Genomic DNA, 23,329 nt, shown 5'->3' with positions numbered 1-23,329 from the left:
TGCCATGGCATGTAAAACTGCAAGGGCTGGATGTTGATGGTGCATGGGAGGTGGTTAAGAACTGTTTGCAGGAGGCAATGGTTGACTGTATACCAAGAGTCCGAATAATAAATCAGGTAGGGGTTAAATGGATGAATAACACTATTAAGCTTGAGCTGCAAAAAAAGAAACAATTGTGGAGGGAATTTAAGGAGAAGGGTGACCATCAGGTGCATGAACAGTATAAAGCTCAGGCCAGGATGGTAACAAGGGCGGTAAGAAAAGCAAAAGCAGATTACGAAAGGAAATTGGCCATGCAGGCTAAAGAGAATCCCAAACAGTTTTTTCAATATGTTGCAAGTAAAAGGAAAAATGCTCATGGTAGAATGATCTTAAAAAATGCTGAGGGTAGGGAGGTAACTGAATCAGTCGATGTTGTGGAATTACTGAGCGAGCACTTTGCAAGAGTATATCATCCAGGTGGTGGCTTTGCGGAAATGGAGGAACCAACAGCTTATACTGGAATTGTGATGAATGAGGTAGAGGTAACTAGTCTATTACAGAACCTCAATGTCAATACATCTGTGGGATTGGATGGTATACCAGCTCGTGTCGTACGTGAAGCGGCCAAAGAATTGTCAGTGCCCTTGACCATTATGTTTAATTTGAGCCTCAGGACTGGGTCAGTCCCAAGGGGGTGGAAAGAGGGGAAAATAGTTCCACTGCACAAAGGTGGTTCCAAGGCTGCTGTTGAAAATTACCGGCCAATCAGCATAACAGCAATCATTATCAAGGTCTTGGAGAAAATAGTCTAGAGGAAAATACAAGATTGGATAGAAGAAAATTGGATACTGTATCAGGGACAGCATGGTTTTGTGAAGGGTAGGTCATGCCTCAGTAACTTGTTCATGTATTATAACACAGTAACGGCTGAACTGGATAAGGGCAATGGGTTTACAGTGATTCTGCTGGACCTTGCTAAGGCCTTTGACAGGATACCACATGGAATTCTAATCAGTAAATTGCAGCATATGGGAATGGACATAGGGTTGGTGAGATGGATAGGAGGGTGGTTGACGGAGAGATATCAGAGAGTGGTTTACTCAGGAGTAGAGTCCACAAGATGGCCTGTGACTAGTGGTGTACCACAAGGATCTGTTCTTGGACCACTGCTGTTTAATTTTTTCATAAATGATATAGGAAAGGATCTGAGAGGAACAGCTCATTTGTTTGCGGATGATGCGAAGTTGGGTAGGGCAATAGTGAATGCAGATGACGTCAAAATTTTGCAGGATGATTTGGATAGATTGGAGGTCTGGGCTAGGGAGAATGGATGTCAATTTAATGTGGCAAAATGTAAGGTTATGCATTTTGGGGTGAAAAGATGGGAGGCAGTTTACTGCATTGGTGGAACCGTGCTCCAGGAAATTGATGAGGCACGAGATTTAGGAGTGTTGGTGGATAAGGAATTGAAATTTAGGGGACACATTGCAAAAGTGGCCAATTCAGCTCATCAAATCACTTGGTTGTTGAAGAATACGTTGACAAGCAGAGACAAGCAGGTTATTGTTCCTCTGTATCGAGCCTTGATAAGACCTCATCTCGACTACTGTGCTCAGATTTGGTCACCTAGGTTTCTTCTTGATGGGGAGGAGGTGGAGAGGATCCAGAGGCGAGTGACCAAGATGATAGCATGTCTGTGGAATGAACCGTATGAGAACAGGTTGAGGATTTGCGGGTTGCAAAAATTGGTTGATAGGCGGAGGAGGGGAGATATGATTGAGACATTCAAATTACTGAAGGGTTTCTATAAAATTAATTCAGAAGATATTTTTGAGAACAGGGCTGGTTGTGGGAGGACTAGGGGACATCCATGGAAACTGGGCAAAAGTGTGGTTAGTAAAGGTGTTAGAGCTGGGTTCTTTACTTTTAGAGTAGTGAATGAGTGGAATGCACTCCCTGAGTCTGTGGTGGATGCTGTGACAGTGAATGAGTTTAAGGCGAGGTATGATAGATACTGTATGAATGTCGAATAGTTGTGATGAAAATGATTTGGGGCCTCCCTCGATGAGTCTAATGACTCCCTGAAGTTGCCCGTAATAATAATAATAATAATAATAATAATAATAATAAGGAGTTGAAGTTTAGGGGGCACATTGCAAAAGTGGCCAAATCAGCTCATCGAATCACTTGGTTGCTGAAGAATACATTGACAAGCAGAGACAAGCAGGTTATTGTTCCTCTGTATCGAGCCTTGATAAGATCCCATCTCGACTACTGTGCCCAGATTTGGTCACCTAGGTTTCTTCTTGATGGGGAGGAGGTGGAGAGGATCCAGAGGCGAGTGACCAAGATGATATCAGGTCTGTGGAATGAACCTTATGAAAAAAGGCTGAGGATTTGTGGGTTGCAAAAATTGGTTGATAGCAGAGGAGGGGAGATACGATTGAGACATTCAAATTACTGAAGGGTTTCTATAAAATTAATTCAGAAGATATTTTTGAGAACAGGGCTGGTTGCGGGAGGACTAGGGGGACATCCATAGAAACTGGGCAAAAGTGTGGTTAGTAAAGGTGTTAAGAGCTGGGTTCTTTACTTTTAGAGTGGTGAATGAGTGGAATGCGCTCCCAGAATCTGTGGTGGATGCTGTAATAGTGAATGAGTTTAAGGCGAGGTATGATAGATACTGTATGAATGTCGAATAGTTGTGATGAATATGATTTGGGGCCCTCCCTCGATGAGTCTAATGACTCCCTGTAGTTGCCCGTAATAATAATAATAATAATAAGGACAGGAAAGGCCAGAAGGAGGTAGTGGGGGAGGGATCATGCCATTGATGTTAGCAGGGGAAATTATCCCAACATAAGATGAGAATGCAAGGAGGAAATAGGGGATAGTGGTTTTGAGGTGGTATGTTATGAGGTATAGCAGACAGGATGAGATTTATAGTTAGGTGTTGTTATTATTACTATTATTACTATTATTACGGGCAACTCCAGGGAGTCATTAGACTCATCGAGGGAGGCCCCAAATCATATTCATCACAACTATTTGACATTCATACAGTATCTATCATACCTCGCCTTAAACTCATTCACTGTCACAGCATCCACTACAGACTCAGGGAGCGCATTCCACTCATTCACTACTCTAAAAGTAAAGAACCCAGCTCTAACACCTTTACTAACCACACTTTTGCCCAGTTTCCATGGATGTCCCCTAGTCCTCCCACAACCAGCCCTGTTCTCAAAAATATCTTCTGAATTAATTTTATAGAAACCCTTCAGTAATTTGAATGTCTCAATCATATCTCCCCTCCTCCACCTATCAACCAATTTTTGCAACCCACAAATCCTCAACCTGTTCTCATACGGTTCATTCCACAGACCTGCTATCATCTTGGTCACTCGCCTCTGGATCCTCTCCACCTCCTCCCCATCAAGAAGAAACCTAGGTGACCAAATCTGAGCACAGTAGTCTAGATGGGGTCTTATCAAGGCTCGATAGAGAGGAACAATAACCTGCTTGTCTCTGCTTGTCAACGTATTCTTCAGCAACCAAGTGATTTGATGAGCTGTTTTGGTCACTTTTGCAATGTGTCCCCTAAATTTTTCAATTCCTTATCTACCAACACTCCTAAATCTCGTGCCTCATCAATTTCCTGGAGCAGGGTTCCACCAATGCAGTAAACTGCTGCCAATCTTTTCACCCCAAAATGCATAACCTTACATTTTGCCACGTTAAACTGACATCCATTCTCCTTAGCCCAGACCTCCAATCTATCCAAATCATCCTGCAAAATTTTGACGTCATCTGCATTCACTATTGCCCTACCCAACTTCGCATCATCCGCAAACAAATGAACTGTTCCTCTCAGATCATTTCCTATATCATTTATGAACAAATTAAACAGCAGTGGTCCAAGAACAGATCCTTGTGGCACACCACTAGTCACAGGCCGTCTTGTGGACTCTACTCCCGAGTAAACCACTCTCTGATATCTCTCCGTCAACCACCCTCCTATCCATCTCACCAACCCTATGTCCATTCCCATATGCTGCAATTTACTGATTAGAATTCCATGTGGAATCCTGTCAAAGGCCTTGGCAAGGTCCAGTAGAATCACCGTAAACCCATTACCTTTATCCAGTTCAGCCGTCACTGTGTTATAATACGTGAGCAAGTTACTGAGGCATGACCTACCCTTCACAAAACCATGCTGTACCCGATACAGTATCCCATTTTCTTCTATCCAATCCTGTATTTTCCTCTTGACTATTTTCTCTAAGACCTTGACAATGATTCCTGATATGCTAATCGATCGGTAATTTACAACAGCAGTCTTGGAACCACCTTTATGCAGTGGAACTGTTTTCCCCTCTTTCCACCAGCTCGGGACTAACCCAGACCCAAGACTCAAATTAAACAAAATGGTCAAGGGAACTGACAATTATTTAGCTGCTTCTCGTACAACACGAGCTGGTATACCATCCAATCCCACAGATGTATTGACATTGAAGTTATGCAATAGACTACTCACCTCCACTTCATTAACCACAATTCCCGTATAATCTACTGGTTTATTCATTTCTGCAATGTCACCACCTGGATGATATACTTTTGCAAAGTGCTCACTCAGTAACTCAACTATCTCAACTGATTCAGTTACCTCCCTACCATCGGCATTCTTTAAAATCAATCTGCCATGTACATTTTTCCTTTTACTTGCTACATATCTAAAAAACTGTTTAGGATTCTCTTTAGCCTGCATGGCCAATGTTCTTTCGTAATCCTTTTTTGTTTTTCTTACCACACTCGTCACCCTTCTGGCCTGCACTTTATACCGTTCATGTGCCTGCCGGTCACCCTTCTCCTTAAATTCCCTCCATAGTTGTTTCTTTTTTTTGCAACTCAAGCTTAATGGTGTTATTCATCCATTTAACCCCTACTTGATTTATTATTCGGACTCTAGGTATACAGTCAGCCATTGCTTCGTGCAAGCACTTCTTAACTACCTCCCATGCACTATCAACTTCTAGTCCTTGCAGTTGTACATGCCATGGCACTGAACCAATCAAACTCCTAAGCTTGTCATACTTTCCCGCCCGATAATTCCACATGTACCCTGTCTTAATTGAAAATTCTACACCTTTAGCCACCTCCCAAGTTAAGACCCTATGATCACTCTCACCGATTGGTGGCAATGTGGTCATATTTGTTACAGCCAAATCCTCAGATGTAATTACTAGGTCAAGCACTCTCTGACCCCTAGTATTTTCCATTACATGCTGTCGCAGATAGTTATCCCTTAATAACCGCATAAAATCCAGTTCCTTCCTCCCGTGTGTCCTCTCCTCACTCCAATCAATGCGACCATAGTTGCTATGGGCCAGGTAATGTGGGAGTTGCAGACATAGAAATGTATAAGCAAATTGGCTTATATCTAGAGAATGGTAATCATTATGGCAATTTTAATTAGGATGATATAGAAAATGAATTTCTTGAGTTGAGAAACTGTGATCTAGAGTATTTTAGTAATATAGTGAGAGACTATTTTTCTCCTTGTATATAGAGTACTTGCCAGTCTGGTTGGCCAATTGGATAGCATATCTGCGCTCCAACCAATAGCCTGTCGGTTTGAATATCACCATGGTTATGGATATTTGTGATTTTTCTTTAAGTGGTGGGGGGGATGAATTTTATTGCCTAGTGTAATACCACAACCCCCACTCAATGGAAGCCTGAAGTGGGCACTTGAAAAAGTTTCATGTTTGGTCGAGTAGATTTCTGGACTAAACCCATGACTTCAGCTTTGATTCAATCACAGAGTCCTCCAGCTGAAGAAACCTCAATAAAAGTTGAAATTAGTATGGGTAGTGAACCTTCCAATAATGCACAGCAATATACATCTCTGAAAGGGAGTGTGTTGTGCATTATGGGATACTGAAACAACTAATGTGAAGTCAATAACCTCTGTGTCCAAGTAGGGTAGTTATGAAGATACTTCATACTTCATAATTGGGTAAAGGATTAACCAAGAATATAATTTACTATCAGGTATAATTTATCTATCTTAGACAGTATGCAGAGGAGGGCCTAGAGAGTCTTATACAGGGTGTTCGGGATAAATTTGACAGTTTCGTAAGGAAAAAGAAAATCTTCTTTGTATCTATTAAATTTAATGAATTGACAAAAAAACATTACAGGCATTGTTAATTACAATACTATCAACAAGATTTACTCAAAATAACTACCATTAGCATCGATCACAGCTTCAATTCTGCTTCGGAACCTCGAACAAGCTGATGCTACAGTCTCCCTGGGAAGGGCTGCAAAAACTGTTTTAATTTTATCCATTAACTGGGCTTTTGTATTACTGGAAGTGCGATTGGTGTCTTTTTCAACTGCGCCCCATACAAAATAATCCATGGGGTTAAGGTCTGGGGAGTTTGGAGGCCAAACATTTGGACTGGTGAAGTCGTAGAAATTTTCAGACAACCATTTTTGACTTTTCCCAGAGGTGTGGCAAGGGGCCGAATCCTGCTGCCATACATACGGCCTACCATTGGCTACCCTTGTTATCCAGGGCTTGACTACAGTTAGCAACTCCACGAACAAAGCCCGAATTCCAATGCCAGGGTTCTTCAACACCTGTTCCTGCAGATTTGCGAGGAATTCTGCTGTACGAACGCAATCAGATCGTCTGCTAGGGATCTTTCTTCTTGCTACATCCTCGTAGTCACCATTGCGAGTCTCTAGTTCATGCCTGATTGTTTTTACTGTATTCAGGGAGCATTGGGCAGCAGTCGTAATATCCTTATTTTGATGGCGGGCACGAATCATCATGATACAAGTTATTCTCTTCCATGATTCAGGTGGGTTCCAGCTATCCATCCTTTCTGACATCTTGTATATGAATGAAGAAGGGTCCAAACTTTTAAATGAAGAGAAGTGTGTGTTAATACATGTAACTTACGGAAAAATATAATTAATTATAAATATGTCAAATTTATCCCGAACACCCTGTATCTGATCATATCACCAAGGGATGTAATTGTCAATGGATTGTTGTATATTCCATAATTTAGTGAGAGGAACCACGAGGTGATTATTTAAGTGGTGATATGAAGATGTCTACATGAAGTCATATGAAGAATCTATAAGCAAAGCATGTAGATATATTCATATGGCTGCATATAGTACTACAAGACTGGTGATTATGAAAACCTTAGGTGATAACTCAAAGCTATAGCATGGAATGAAGAATTACGAGAGAGTGGAGGAATTGGACACTCATCAAGGGCTATTTAACACTAGCAGTATATAAATGCATGCAAAAGTCAGGATGTTTTAAAATAAGAAAGGTGTATAAATGGATGAACAGAGAAATTAAGTATTCAATCTGAAGAAGAGGCATATGGAATTCTATGGCAACATCCATAGTGTCGAGACTCATTGTAGGAGGTTCACTCAACAGACAACATATTTATCATATTACATCTTAAAATCCATAACACTCTTCCTGCATTTACAAATTATTCTAGTAATGTCAGGGACATGGTGGCCATATGTGCAATGTGTGCGATACACACAGGCACCCCAAAGAGGAGGAAATACTTAAAAAAAAACATTTTTTTAAAGTAATTTTTTTATTGGAGGGGGAGATAGGAGCCCCAACTAAAGTTTTGCACACAGGTGCCGGATACTACTGGCATGCTACTGGGTATAGGGACGCCAACTAAAGTTTTGCACACAGGCGGCAGACACAGTATACTGGCACGCTCACAACCTTATTAGGAATTTTATCAGGTTGATAAAATTCCCTCACTAAGTGAAATATCGCTATCATATGACTTCTTTTCTTCATATCCACCTAACTCTGTAATTTACATTCCTTACTCTCTCTACATAACCAACATTCCAGAGTCCTGATATTGCCTTAGTCACTTGTTTCTGAATCCTCTCCAATGTTTTCACATCAGAGTGAAAACTAGGTAAACAAATCTAATCACAATAGTCCAAGTATGGTCTGTCCAGTGCTTTTTACAATAGCAAGACCACCTCCTTATTCCTACATGTCAGTATACTCCTTATTGTAGCAGCAATGTACAGTTTTTACAGCACTTGCATTGTAGCTTCTAAACTCCAGTCCACTGTCAACAACCATTACCCTCAGATCTCAAATCTCACCCACTTCCTGAAGCACAGTCAATCAATACAGTACACAACCTTATATCTCTGTACTCCAAAATGCAACACCTTGCACTTATTAATATTAAAACTATAACCACACTCACTTGTCTAAACTAAAAGGTTAACTTGCCCAAGTTAACTCCCTGAATCATCTTCATCTCCAACTTTGAATCATCTAAAAAGTCCTAGTCAATCCACATGTAATATCATTAACAAATAAGTTAAACAGCAGGGTCCAAGAATAGAGCACTGGGGAACACCACTGATTACTTTCCTTTTTTGAGAAACTATCATACACAACTTGCCGGTGTTGTTTAGAGATCCAGTCTCCCATCTATCTAACCTATCTGTTATCCATTTTCATCATCTGCAGTTTGTACAGCAACCTATCGTAAAGTAATCTATCAAATGCTTTTGCGAATTCCAAGAATATCACTACGAGGTGCTATCCAAAAGTTTGGGGAATTTGACAATTAAAAAAAAAGAAATTACTTATCCTAACTTCTAGTTTCCATTGTTTCCTTCACAGTAGTAGTCCCCCTTGGAAAACTACCCTGGGGTCTTCAGAGATCACTGTATACAGCGAACCTAGTGGTTTTTCCATGATTCCATGCATCCTTGGAAGTCCTCATGCGACTGTGTTGAGCATGAGGACTTCCAAGCATGAGCACCTTCTGTGATTCTTCCTGGATTTCCTCAATTGTGTCAAAATGATGCTCTTTCATCTGTAATTTCATCTTGGGGAAACAGAAAGTGAGGTCAGGCAAAAAGGGAGACATAGAATGACTGCTGTGTTTTTGGAGTTAGGAACTTGGAAGTGTTGTCATGGTGGAAACCCAGTTATTGCTTTTCCACTTGTGTCTGGACATTTGTACTGAATACTCTCTCTCTCTTTTAGCTGCTTCAAAAACTCACTGTAAAACTTGTCATTGATAGTTTGACCAAGGGAGAAGGAATTTCTCATGAATAATGCCTGGGATGTCAAAAAAATAAAATATATATATCAACATTAACTTGACATTTCTGCAAACATGATGCACTTTTTTCAGTTGCAGTGAATCTGGCAGCTTCCACTGCAATGGCTGCTGCTTTGTCTTAGCTGCAGCAGCAGTTTTTTGAGGTTGAAGATGCAGATTCTTTGCTCTTTAAAATCTGCCATTTCACTGGAGAAGAAAAATTGATAAACCACTAAAATACAGCATTATAAAAATGCATGTAACCCAAGAATGCAGACGCTCAGCTTGCTGGCTGTTCATACTGATTCACAATGAATACTGCTCACCCCTTATAGAAGGACTGTATGGCCCTGAGGGGAAGGCCATACTACAAATGGTTCACACACGCACTCTATTCAACCTCAAACTTTTGGGCATAATCCTATACACATGTATTAGCTAATTCATTTGTTACCTTATTATATAATGCAAGTAGATTGCTAAACAAGACCTTTCCTTTACAAATCAATGCTGACCATTATAAAGAATTCCATGCCCATCAACACAATTCTGTATTCTATTCCTAACCAACCATTCCAACACTTTGATTACAACATACATACAGACTCCTCTATAACTGGCAATGTCTGTTGGAGATGAAATGTAATATCGCAGCAACAGTGGACAGAAAAAGATAGGAAGGAGACGTAGTAATGAGAAGAAACATGCAGTGAGCAGAAATTAGTCCAAGGCCTAGAAAAATTTCAGAGAATTCTTTCAATATATGGCAAGTAGAATTAAGAATGATTACTGGCAGATGATGTTAAAAGATGAAAATAATAGTTTAGTAACAGCTGTATGTGATACAGTTGAGGTATTCAATGAGCATACATCAAAATATTTCATACTCATAAATGAGATTTTATGAGGAGAGAAAGAACTGATGGTAAGTAATAAAGAAGTATATGAAGTATTAATGACATGCACCATGTGTATTAAGGAAATGTTCCAGGAAGGTAATGCAGCCTTGGTACATACAGTACCTATTTAACAAGAATCTTACAATACTGCAATTCCTGAAGTAGTGCAAAGAAATCCTTTATCCAAGTGAACAAAGTTTGTGTGTGAAGTAATTTCACAACTGGGCAAGTCATATATAGAGAGGCTAATGACTTCACATCACTTGCCTTAGTATCCTATAATGCAAAGCACATATCCTTATCGGAAATGTATAATAGTATGCATTATGGGAAAGGTCACTAGCCAGACAGCTTTGGACCTTTATTGTGGTCTCATTGGTGGGAGCCAGACAGCTTTGGACCTTTATTGTGGTCTCATTGGTGGGAGCCAGACCCAGAAGTGTACCAAGGTTGAAGTAGCACAGAAGTCATATTTTCATATACGAGTAGCCAGAAGGTGTCACACCTTATTATTATAATACTCTGAATTAGAGATAGATGTTGGAAGTTTTTCCACTTGGTTATACTATAAATATGGCAAGAAATTATATTATTGGTTTAATCCTTTATCCAAATGTAAGCAAACAAAGTTTGCACCTGAAGTAATTTCACTGAGTGAACTGGATGAAGAAAGGTTAGCAAAACAGGTGTTTGATGCCAAGATGGCAGGAAAGAGATCTAGAGGAAGACCAAGGTCCAGGTGGATTGATTCAGTCAGAAGTGCCTTAGAGGTACAGAATGTTAGATATGACAATATTGGAGAGCTCACAAATAATAAATTGATTTTGAGGAAATATTGTTGACAGGAGATTAATAATAATGTAAACTTAATCATGTAGTGATGTCATAGTAAACTGATCACCCCTTTGGGGGTACACATCAGGAAATTGATGATGATGATCTTGCTGATGATGAGATTGCAGGACTGGTTGGCCGAGTGGTTAGTGTATCTGCTCTCCAGCCAAAAGGCTTCGGGTTCGAATCCCACCATGGGCATGGATGTTTGTGATTGTCTGTGAAAGTACTAGTGGTGGAAGTTGGTAGTAGATGGCATTGGTGTAAGATGATGAAAGTTGGTGGAGTAGTGAGACGCAGATTTGTAGAGTTGATGCCCTCTCTCGATGAGGCTTTGGACTCCATGGAGGTGTGATATAATAATGATGATGATGATGATGATGATGATGAAAGATAACAGAATATGCAATGCTGGTATGGTGGGAAGTCAACTGAATAAATTTATATGAAATAACAGAGGAATTATTTAGTCAAATCACTAAACTAGTAGACAAGTTTAAACCAATTTTAACTTATAGATCTGAGAGAGGAGTTAGATGTAAAACAGTTTATCAGACTAGAAACCACAGACTTGAGCAAAATCAGAGGGAGTGAATAGACCTTTCTTTTAGGCTACATTTTGGAAAATTATGGAGACAACTGCCGTGTTTGAGTAAAATTTAGTTTAATATAAACCAAAATCAACACTAGAAGTTTCAACCTTCATATCAAGATCATCTTCTGGAGCATATACTATATACAGAGAAACAAGCTACACTGCAATCTACATGGTTTGCTAAAGTTACTGACCAACCGTTACAACAATTATTGGCCTGACGTCTGGTGAAAAAAAAAAAAAAAACACCTTTACTACATCAACATTAGAGTCTTATTACTATTAATATCTATTGGTTACAAAATTACATTGGGATGGAGAGCAACATGTTTATATATTATTATTATTATTATTATTATTATTATTACTATTATTCAGGCCTCCAAGGAGTCAAAAGATTCATTGTGGGAGATCCTTCCTAAAAAACACAAAGTCTATCAAGACTCATCGAGGGGGAGGTCCCCCCTCTAAGAAACACAAAGTCTATCATACTCCTTGAACTCATTGACCGTTCTCGCTCTCACCACTCCATCAGGCAATGCATTCCATGGTTCAACCACCCTCCATGCAAAGAAACCACTCCTCACCCTCTTGCTCACAGTTTCCTTTCATAACTTCCAAGGATGGCCTCTTGTCATCACTCCTTCCCACTGTTCAACCAAGTGAAAGAACTCTCCAGTGTCAACCCTCTTCTGGCCTGTGTCTTATACTCTTCATGCATCTTCTCTTCTCCTGTCTCCTTATATCTCTTCCCTAGCCTCTTTTTCGCATGCAATTCCTATTTAATATTGTTTGTCATCCACTTTACTCCAAATTGTGTCCTCTTGTTCACTCGTGGTATACAACTTACTATTGCTGCTAACAAATATTCTTTCATATATATATATATATATATATATATATATATATATTAAAAACATGATTATACAAATAAATTTCAACCAATTGGTATGGAATAGTTTCCAATACTAGCTGAAGGTTGCTTAAAGTCCTAAAGTATGCCAGATACTAAGTATTAAGTAGGCTGAATATGTGCAATCCAGATTCTTGGAATTTTCTGCCATTATTGTTGATATTAGGGTGGTTAATCAGAATTTCGCAGGCGAATAGACAGGCATCAATGGCAGAATCATTAAAAATGAAGATATAAGGAGTGGAAGGAGGACAAGATTGTGCCACTTCATAAAGGAGGTGATTGAACTCAAGAATCAAATTATAGGCCTATCTGTGTGTCAGGTATTGTGATTAAGTTGCTGGAGAAGCTTGTGAGAACTAGGATCCAGAATTGGGTTGACAACAATGGTATTATCTTTGATAGACAGCATGGAGTTGCTAAAGGGAGGTCATGTTTTAGTAATCTACTTACTTATTACAATAAAGTGACTGCTTCCTTGGACAGAGGAGAAGAATATACACAGTAATATACAATAATCCCTTGATTAATGCGCCCCCAATTAGTGCGCCTCTAAAATTCGATTAGTGCACCTCTAAAATTCGATTAGTGCGACTATATACATCTTAAAAATAAATGTTATCGATTTTAAAAATTTTCTATCCATACATTTTTTATGGCTAACTATTTTAAAAAATCACTCACCAGGATGAAATAATTTAGCTACCGATTTAAAACATTTTACAAAGTTATTTTTTAATGCAATACTACATTATTTCTATCTACACTATGTTCCAAATTTAATGCTTCATTAATGTCGTCTGCTAATTACATAGCATTTTGATGATCATATCTCGTCCCTCCATTGCAATTGTTTTCCTTACTTTTTTTATTTTAAAGTATTTTCTCAATCTTTCATCATGAGTAAAAGAATTAGTGAGCAAAAATGTGGACGTGTGAAAATGACTTAAAAAGTAATCTTGTTCGAAGAAAAACTTGAACTAATTAAGAAAAAACAAGGTGAGTCCAGAGCAAAGCTAGGACAAGAACACAAAAATGGGTGAATCAACTATAAGAGCAATTTTAAGCAAAACTGCCGAATACATACAGAAAGGTAAGGTTGCTTCAAGTTCATCATGCATGCACCAGAAATCAAAGTATTATAATCATTGAATTAGAGAGACGTCTTTCTACATGGATCGAAGATTGTAACCAAAAACAGATCAACAGACTTTATTAAATCAAAAGTATAACGTCTCTTTGCATCCTTGAAAGAAAGGGCTATCAATGATGGAAAAGAAGAACTCCATGCTAGTGCTGGGTGGTTTGAACGTTTCATAAAGAGAAATAGCCTACATAGTTCTAATCACAGGCGAAGCTGCAAGTGCAGATAAGGAAGTGGCTGCAAATTATCCAGAGATTTTGATGAAAACTGTGGACGAAGGAGAATATTTTGACCAATAAATACTTAATGTCGATGAAACCGGCCTTTTTGGAAGTGAACACCTTCCAAGACTTTTCTGGCCAAATCAGAGAAATCTCAGCCTGGTTATAAAGTCGCAAAGTTGAATGAAATTACTGCGTGCAATATGCGAGCGGTTCGGAAGCACCTTCTTCCACATTGTGCAAATGATTTTACAGGCTTTTCAAACGAATCTAAGTCAATTAACTCTCATTCTGAGAAATTGAGTGATTCCAACCAGCTAAATTTAGATGCACACAGGAAGAGTCCAAAGAATATGAAGAAAATTTAATCACTGACAAGCTCAAAGAGATTTCATAGAAACAAATTGAAATATTTTTTGTGCAACAGAAGTTCTTAAGCAGCAATGCTTAGAGGATGACGTTGATAAAGAGAGAGAAGCAATAAAATTTGCAGACATAGAGGCAATAGGGCCATACAGTCAGTTGTATGAAAAAAAGAAACAGAATACTAGTCAAGCTAAGTTAGCTGAATTCTTTGTTAAGAAGCAGAATAACACATTTATATTCTGAGTATGTTTTATTATTATTATTGTCTTTCAGCTTCATGGTTTTGATTTAACTGAGCCCTGAGACATACCCTAATTCGTTTAAAAAAAAAATTGTGTCAAAAAAGAAATTTGAGGAACGAATTATAATTTTTCCCATAGCTTATTATATTCGATTAGGGCGTTTTCGATTAATGCAACTGTTTTAAAGAACACATTAGGCACATTAATTGAGGGATTGCTGTACTTGGATTTTGCAAAGGCTTTTGATAGATTACCTCATGATAAGTTGACAGTCAAACTAGAACAGATGGGGTTGGATATTATATTAGTGCATTGGATTGGAGACCTGCTATCTGATAGGTATCAACAAGTTGTGTATGGGGGAGCGATATCCAGAAAAAGGAAAGTCACTAGTGGAGTGCCTCAGGGGTCTGTTTTAGGGCCATTACTGTTTAACTTGTATATTAATGATATTGGCAAAGATTTGGATGGAGATATTCAGTTGTTTGCAGATGATGCAAAGTTGGGACGAACCATAAAGAGTAGTGAAGATGTTGTGACCTTACAAGAAGGCTTGAATAAATTGAATGATTGGGCATGGAAATGGGGATGTGAGTTCAGTGTTGCAAAATGTAAGGTTTTAAAATTTGGAAAACAAAGATGGGATGCAGAATTTATGCTTGGTGAGGATATATTGTTGGAGGTGGAGGAAATAAGAGATCTGGGGGGGTGATAGTGTATAAGGATCTGAAATCATAGCCAAAGTTGTAAAGACAACACAAAGGCTTCTGGGAATGATGCAGAGGACACTGACTTGTAGAAGTAGGGAAATGCCTTATATAATGGTTCCATTATATAAGGCATTGTTTGCATCATCAGCATACAACTGGATATTTCTCCTCAATCATTAATGTTCAAATTAAACAAAAGTAGCCCCATTACAGAGATCAGTGAAATTCCACTAGTCACCAGCATTCTCTTGGATTCTACCTACCATCACATACTACTTTCTGATGTCAGTCATCCTCTTATTCAGCCATCTTCACACCATTTCACCAATGCCTTTGCAAAATCTAGCAGTAACAGTACAAGTGAAACCTATTTTATGCAGAGGATGTGTTCCAAGAAATCTGTGTAAAGCGAATTTCCACATTAAACAATGGTTATCATGTTTTTTTCACATCTTTGGATTGTTTTTATTGATTGATTAATTTTTTGTATATTTTTTATATACTGAGAGCCTTATTCATTATTATTTGCATGTTAATGGGTATCAATTATTGATTTAAATGTTCGATCCACACAATTAACAATTTTTCCAACTCTTGGATGGTTTCAATCTGAGAATGGGTGATCTTCTTTGCCGAGTAGAGAGTAACATTTTCACCTGCTTCTTTAATTTTATCCTTATCTTTAAAGATTGTTCTTATTGTGGACTCACTTAATTTATATTCATGTGCAATATATTATTTTATTATTATTATTATTACCCCAAGACCTCATGGAGTCAAAGACTCATCTGGGAGGTCCTTTTATCACACACACATCTCATCATACCGTGTCTCAAACACGCTCAAACTCCTTGCAGACACCACACTCTCAGGTAAGGCATGCCAATCATTGACAACTCTGCACAAAAAAAACCTGCTTCTCACTCCCCTACTCACACCCTCTTTATACAGTTTCCAGGGATGACCTCTGGTTCTCCTCTGATCTCCCACTATTCTCTGTAGAACTTCTCCCCATTGATCCTATAACAACCCCTTACCAATTTGCAGGACTCTATAATATCTCCCCTCTTCCTCCTGCCCACCAGACTGCAAATTACATCTTTTCAATTTTTCCTCATACTCGACATTCCAGAGGTCAGAAACTACCTTAGTCAGTTGTACTATTTCCTTTGTACTATTTCCACATCTTTTCATCCTTCTGAAAACCCGGTGACCAAATCTGGGCACAATAGTCTATGTGTGGCCTAATCAAAGCCTTATACAACAGGACAAGAATCTCTCTACTTCTACATGTCAGTGTCCTCCGCATCATTCCCAGAAGCCTTTGTGTTGTCTTCACAATTTTGGCGATGTGTCCCCTAAATTTTAGATCCTTATCCACTATCACCCCCAGATCTCTTATTTCCTCTACCTCCAACAATATATTCTCACCAAGCATAAATTCTGCATCCGATCTTTGTTTTCCAAATTTTAAAACCTTACATTTTGCAGCATTGAACTCGCATCCCCATTTCCATGCCCAATCACTCAATTTATTCAAGTCTTCTTGTAAGGCCACAACATCTTCACTACTCTTTATAATTCGTCCCAGTTTTGCATCATCTGCAAACAACTGAATATCTCCATCCAAATCTTCGCCAATATCATTCATATACAAGTTAAACAGTAATGGCCCTAAAACAGACCCCTGAAGCACTCCACTAGTGACTTTCCTTTTCCTGGATAACACACCCCCATACACAACTTGTTGATACCTATCAGATAGCCAGTCTCCAATCCAATGCACTAATCTAATATCCAACTCCATATGCTCTAGTTTGACTGTCAACTAATTATGAGGTACTCTATCAAAAGCTTTTGTGAAATCCAAGTATATTACTGTGTATCCTTCTCCTCTGTCCAAGAAGCAGTCACTTTATTGTAATAAATAAGTAGATTACTAAAACATGACCTCCCTTTAGCAAATCCATGCTGTCCATCAAAGATAATACCATTGTTGTCAACTCAACTCTGGATCCTAGTTCTCACAAGCTTCTCCAACAACTTAACCACAACACCTGACATACAGATAGGCCTATAGTTTGATGCATGAGTTCAAATACCTCCTTTATGAAGTGGCACAATCTTGTCCCCCTTCCACTCCTTAGAAACTTGACCAAGTGCAAGATTTGTATTAAAAAAAATATGTCAAGGTGGGTGCCAACTCCCTGGCACATTCCTTCAGTATATGCGGTGATATATTATCAAGTCCCACAACCTTATTTACATCTGGTGTACTCAACTCCCCAAACACCTCTTGCTCACTTACAGTCAGTCTCTCCTCCCCCATCATCAATTGCTCTCAATCTCACTGTCACCAATTGGTGGATGATTTGACACCTCATTTATAATTACATCCTCTGATGAGATGACCAAATCCAAGACCCTCAATCCTGGTGTGCCCTCTGTTACATACTGTCTGAGGTAGTTATCCCACAGAAACTCATTTTTTTACTTTCAGTTGCTATCTCATCATTCCAGTCTATATTGCCATAATTTAAATTACCCATAATGATCACCCTTTTCTTATTTGCTTGGCTGATTTGACTATACATTTCATTATCACCACCATCCACTTTATCTGATCTATAACAACATCCCACCAAGTATTTGATTCCATTCTGTCTCACACAATACTGCCTCAAAACCACTGGCACTATTTCCGTCTTGCATCTCTACTTTGTATGGACATAACTCTTTCTCTATCATCAATAGCATTCCCCTCCCTTTTTACCCCTTCTGTCCTCATGAAATACATCATACTCTTCAATCTCTATTCCTGTCAGAATGTCATCCTCTTCTACCCATGTCTCACTTATTCCGACAATCTTTGGGTGAGCAATTAGTACAACCATTTCATCTGCCTTGTTTCTTATACTTCTAGCATTTGTATACAAACACAACAGCTCATTTCTGGATCTACAGCTAGTTCCACTGATACTACTCTCTCGATGTGATCTCTCCATGCTAGACTGGGGCCATTTCCCTTTCTGCTTCTTTATTTTAGAAACCTTTTCAATATCAACTGTTTCCTCTTGATCCCTGGTCATCCCATTCCTTTCCTGCCTACACATGCATCCTCCTCTTGGAGCATCCATGTTTCTCACGCTGTGTACCCCTGTCCACTCTGAACCTCCATAAACAATCTTAAAACTGAACTAGAGTTTTTGTATGATTTTTAACTTTGTCCTCTAACTGATAATAGCATGCCTCTTTTTATGTGCAGGCATATACTCATTGTGATGTCGGCATATACCCATTTTCCTTTGTTGGTCTTATCGACGTGTTTAATAATGGTGAAAATTAAACCTTCAATAAATTATATACATGTAAGAAGAATAGCATTAAACCACCATTTATGTACCTCTGTTTTTAACATTTGTCTTCACATCAGCAATGAATTTTGAATACAAGTGACATTTAAAGTAGCAGTCCTATATCAGGTATTTTTTTCATTTTTATTTAAATGATATAATTATTTTTAATTTACAGAATCAACAAAAAATATTTTAATCAAAATTTATGTATCTGTAATGTGTAGAATTGTATATGTATTTCAATTAATTATTAGTGCTAATACTGCCAAAGAACAAGCATAGAATTATATTAAAAAATTCTAATACAATTCAAATATGATTTTGTATCACTTACCCCATCCCATAGCAGCTATCTTAACCTCTGGGTAGCGTATACTTTTCAAATCAACAAATTCAATGTAAACTGTTAAACCAAGACACAACTGCATACAGAAAGCTGCCAGCAAGAAAAACTGGATGACCGAAATCACATATGGATAAAGATCCTGAAATACACAGATAAATGATAAAGTAAAATTATTAGCACCTAGAGGATTTTATATCTTTCAAGAATGCAAGTATATAAATGTACACATAAAAACACTAATACTATTTAATTTTATCTGGTTCACAGATTTAAAAAAAAAAAGAAAAAAAAAAGTGAAATGCATTACTATATAAAGAACAAACAAGATATTCAGTTACCTTTAATACTAAAGAGCAGAACATTATGGGAACTTCTATTTACATTAAGCAATAATTTCTTGGAAATTTACCCAGCTAGTTTACTTCAGTTATGAATAATCATAGCTATATATAGCTGTAGATGCATATAGAGGGTGATGATTTCATATCGACTGCCTAAGTATCCCATAATGCAAAGCATATAATTGTAATGCATTATGGGAAGGGTTCACTACCAAGACCATGTTTCACCCTTTATTGAGGTACTGTTTAAGTGCAGGAAGGGCACCTCTCTAAAAACTCTGAATGATTAACAAGATCACCCTAAATCTCACTGACTGACCCTAAAAGATCACTACAAAACTCATCACTCCTGACCTGAATCATTCCAGGACACAGGACAGGAAACTCAGCAGTGACGCCACTCAGTGATAGGTAAAAACTTGCCACTAAGCAGAATTGCTGTACATCTCAAGTAGCAGAAAGCCCAAAGGAAAAATATTATTAAATGTCATTGGTAGAATGAGCCAGATCCAGAAGAGATACCAAGGTTGAATTAATCCAGAAATCATACACCTTCCATATACAAGTAGCAAAATGATCTGTCACATTATTATTAAAATTTTCTTGATCAGAGATAGAAGTAGAAAGTTTTTTCGCTTATTTGTAAATAAAATTAAACATGCAGAGAAATTATATTCTTGTTTTATCCTCAACCCAAGTGTAGGCAAACAAAGTTTATGATGAAGTATCTTTCGTGGTTAGGTTACTTACAATATAGAGGCTGATGACTTCACATCAATTGCCTCAGTATTCCATAATGCAAACAGACAACCTTTTAGGTGTGTATACTGCTATGCATTATTAGAAGGGTCACAATCTAGACAGGTTTTGACCTTTACTGTGGTACTGCTAAAGTGTGGGAGAAGCCGTTCCAAAACTCTGAGTGATCTTAATGAGGGGCCATATATATACAGCATTGGGCAGATGAGGGTAATGTTATCTGTGATAGTCAACATGGATTTGTTAAGGGGCACCCTTGCTTTACTAATATGATTGCCTTTTATAATAAAGTGACAAGAGCAGTTGATGAGGGAAAGGCATATACTGCCATTTTTTTGGATTTTGGAAAGGCATTTGACAGGGTGCCACATGATAAGCTGATATTTAAATTGTAGCACATGAGTTTAGATGTCAGGTTAGTCAACTGGATTCAGGATTGGCTGTCTGATAGTCAGCAGACAGTTGTTTGTGGTGGGGCAATATCAAGGAGGCAGAATGTTATAAGTGGGGTCCCACAGGGCTCAGAACCAGGACCTGTATTGTTTAACCTTTATATCAATGACACTGTCAATGGATTGCAGGAGGCTATTCTGTTGTTTGGAGATGATGTGAAGCTGGGAAGGGTTATCAGTAATAGTGCAGATGTGGCAGCCCTGCAAGAGCATTTGAATAAACTAGACAGATGGGCAAATGAATGAAATGGGTAGCAAAATGTAACATTTTGAAGTTTGGGGATACATCGATGCATACTTGATTGGAGGAGCTGTACTGGAGGAAGTAGAGGAGACAAGAGATCTGGGGGTGATGATTGATAGAAACATGAAATTCAGGGAGTATTAGTAAAGGTGGTGAAGTTAACCCAAAGGATTGCTGCAATACTGAGAAGAACACTGACCTGCAGAGATAAAAGAGTTATCGTTCCATTGTATAAGACCCTGATCAGACCACACTTAGACTATTGTTCTCAAATTTGGTCCCCATGATTTGAAGGGGATAAATTAACTGTGGAAAGGGTACAAAGGTGGTTTCAGGATTGTACAATGTTAGTTATGAGGATTGACTGGGGAATGTGGACTGCAGAGTTTGGTAGATAGAAGGAGAGGTGATATGATTGAGAATTTTAAACTGATGAGAGGTAGTTACAGTGTTGACACTAAGGAGTTATTTCACTTCGTGGAACAGCGGAAAGGAGAGATGACAAGGGGGCCATCCCCTGGAAGTTACGAAAGGAACCTGTGAGTAAGAGGGTGAGGAGTGGGTTTCTTTGAGTGGAGGGTGGTTGAACCATGGAATGTGTTTGCTGATAGAGTAGTCAGAGCAAGAACAGTCAATGAGTTCAAGGATTGGTATGATAGACTTTATGTTTCCAAGGAAGGACCTCCCACGATGCATCTTTTGACTCCATGGAGGCCTGAATAATAATAATAATAATCTACAAGATTACTCAAAATATCATTGAATGACACCATAAAGGATCACTACTAAACCCATCACTCAAGAAGCAAATCACTCCAGAATAGGAAAACTCAGTAGTGGCTCCACTCCATGACAGACTAAAACCTGTCACTGCACTGAATTGCTATACTCTCCAGGAAGCAATCCAGCTTAAAGATGAAGGTTATTAAATGTCATCAGTGGGAGCCAGATCCAGAAGAGACAAAAGGTTGAATTAATGCAGAGGTCATATGTTGCAGCAAAATGGTGTAACACTGTTTTATTAAAATTCTCTGGATTAGAGGCAATAATACTAAGAGTATTCTACAACAACATGTATAATATTATTATACATATTAACAGTGTTATACACGGTTAATTCGTTCTGAACATTTAAGTGGAAAAGCATAAATGGAAAAGCATAAGTGGAAAATCCATGCAAGTCAAATTATTATTATTATACATGTGTCTTCTTCCCAAACTATCCACACAATCTATCATACATCTCCCTGAATCCATTGACAGACAAAGCACTCACAACTGACTCTGGCAACTCAATCTCTCATTCACAACTCTCCAAGCAAAAAATCTAGACCTCACACCCCTAATAAATGAATAAAAGTGTGGACCTTTATTCAACTTCCAGGGATGATACCCTTGTACTGGCACCTCTAGCCAAGTGTTGGAACATTTTCCCTGCATCAATCCTATAAAACCCTTTAAGCAACTTAAATTTTTATATCATATCCCCTCTTTTTCTCCTATCAACCAACTTCTACAATCCACAGATCACCAGTCTATCTTCATAAGGAATATTCTACAAACCACTCACTATCTTGGTCGCTCGCCTCTGAATCTTCTCCACTGCTTTCTCATCCACAAGAAACTCAGGAGACCAGATCAGAGCACAGTAATCCAGGCATGGATGTATCAAGGACTTATAAATACGAATAACAACTTCCTTATCTCTACTTGTTAATTTTTTCTTCAATAGCTAAATAATCTTATGGGCTACCTTAGCAATATGTCCTATAAACTTTAACTCTCTCTCTCTCCCCCCCCCCTAAATCTCTAGCTTCATCTATTTCCTGGAGTATATTTACATCAATGTGGTACACAGCTTTTAATCTATTTATCCCAAAATGCATAACTTTACATTTCTCAACATTAAACTGACACCCATTATTTTTTGTCCATACTGACAGCCTTTTAAACTGTCCTACAAACTCCCACATCGCCTTGATCAACTCACCCTAATTTTGCATCATCAGCAAACAACTGAATATTTCCTTTCAGGTTATTTCCTACATCATTTATGTACAAATTAAACAGTAGTGGTATCAGCACTGAATCTGGCAGCAAAACATCAGTCACCTGTTTTCCCCTTGGTTCTGCCCCTACATATACCACTTTTTGATATCTGTCTAGAAGCCACCCTCTTATCCACATAAAGCAGTGTGATATCCATCCCCATTTGTTCTAATTTGTGTAACAGATTTCCATGTGCTATTCTTCAAATGCTTTTGCAAAATCCAAGCCAGAGGCATTGCCATTTCTCTTGCACATTCCTACAAAACCCAAGCTGATATCCCATCTAATCCCACAGCTGTATTTACATTGAGATTCTTCAATATCATAAAAACCTCCAGTTCATCCACCTCTGTTTCCAGATTAGTGTTTGTCACATATGTTAAAGCAGTAACCACACTTGAATGATATACTCTTGCAAAGTGGTCATCAGTAACTAAACTATTTTTTTATCTGCTTCTGCCACCTCATGACAATCATCACTCATTAAGGTTAATCTTCCATTTATTCTTCCTCTTACTAGCCACATAAAAAAAGAACTCTTTGGGATTATCTTTGATCTACCAGGCTAGATGGCTTCCTTGCCCTGCTGGTCACCTTTCTCCTTATATACCCTCCACAGGATTTTCTTCTTCTGTAACTCATGCTTAATGATATTACTCATCCATCTAACTCCTATCTAATTAACCATCCTTAACTTAGGCATACAAATTAATACTGTGTCCTCTAGATG

At 38.4% G+C, this 23,329-nt stretch overlaps 1 protein-coding gene across 1 annotated transcript in view; it reads right to left on the bottom strand.

The window, feature by feature from the left end:
• The window catches only part of LOC150107569 (uncharacterized), a 613,086-nt gene that overhangs the window by 162,191 nt on the left and 427,566 nt on the right, over positions 1–23,329 (bottom strand). Inside the window, exon 21 of the mRNA XM_090392132.1 lies at positions 18,743–18,893. Coding sequence (XP_090248258.1) covers positions 18,743–18,893 — 151 coding nt within the window. The remainder of the gene's footprint in view (positions 1–18,742; positions 18,894–23,329) is intronic.

The sequence above is a fragment of the Typopeltis vanoorti genome, chromosome 4 (assembly GCF_054136105.1).
Source record: "Typopeltis vanoorti isolate ZY-2024b chromosome 4, IOZ_Tvanoo_1.0, whole genome shotgun sequence".
NCBI lineage: Eukaryota > Metazoa > Arthropoda > Arachnida > Uropygi > Thelyphonidae > Typopeltis > Typopeltis vanoorti.
Note: the sequence above shows the minus strand (reverse complement) of the source record. Positions and strands in the feature narration are given on the sequence as shown.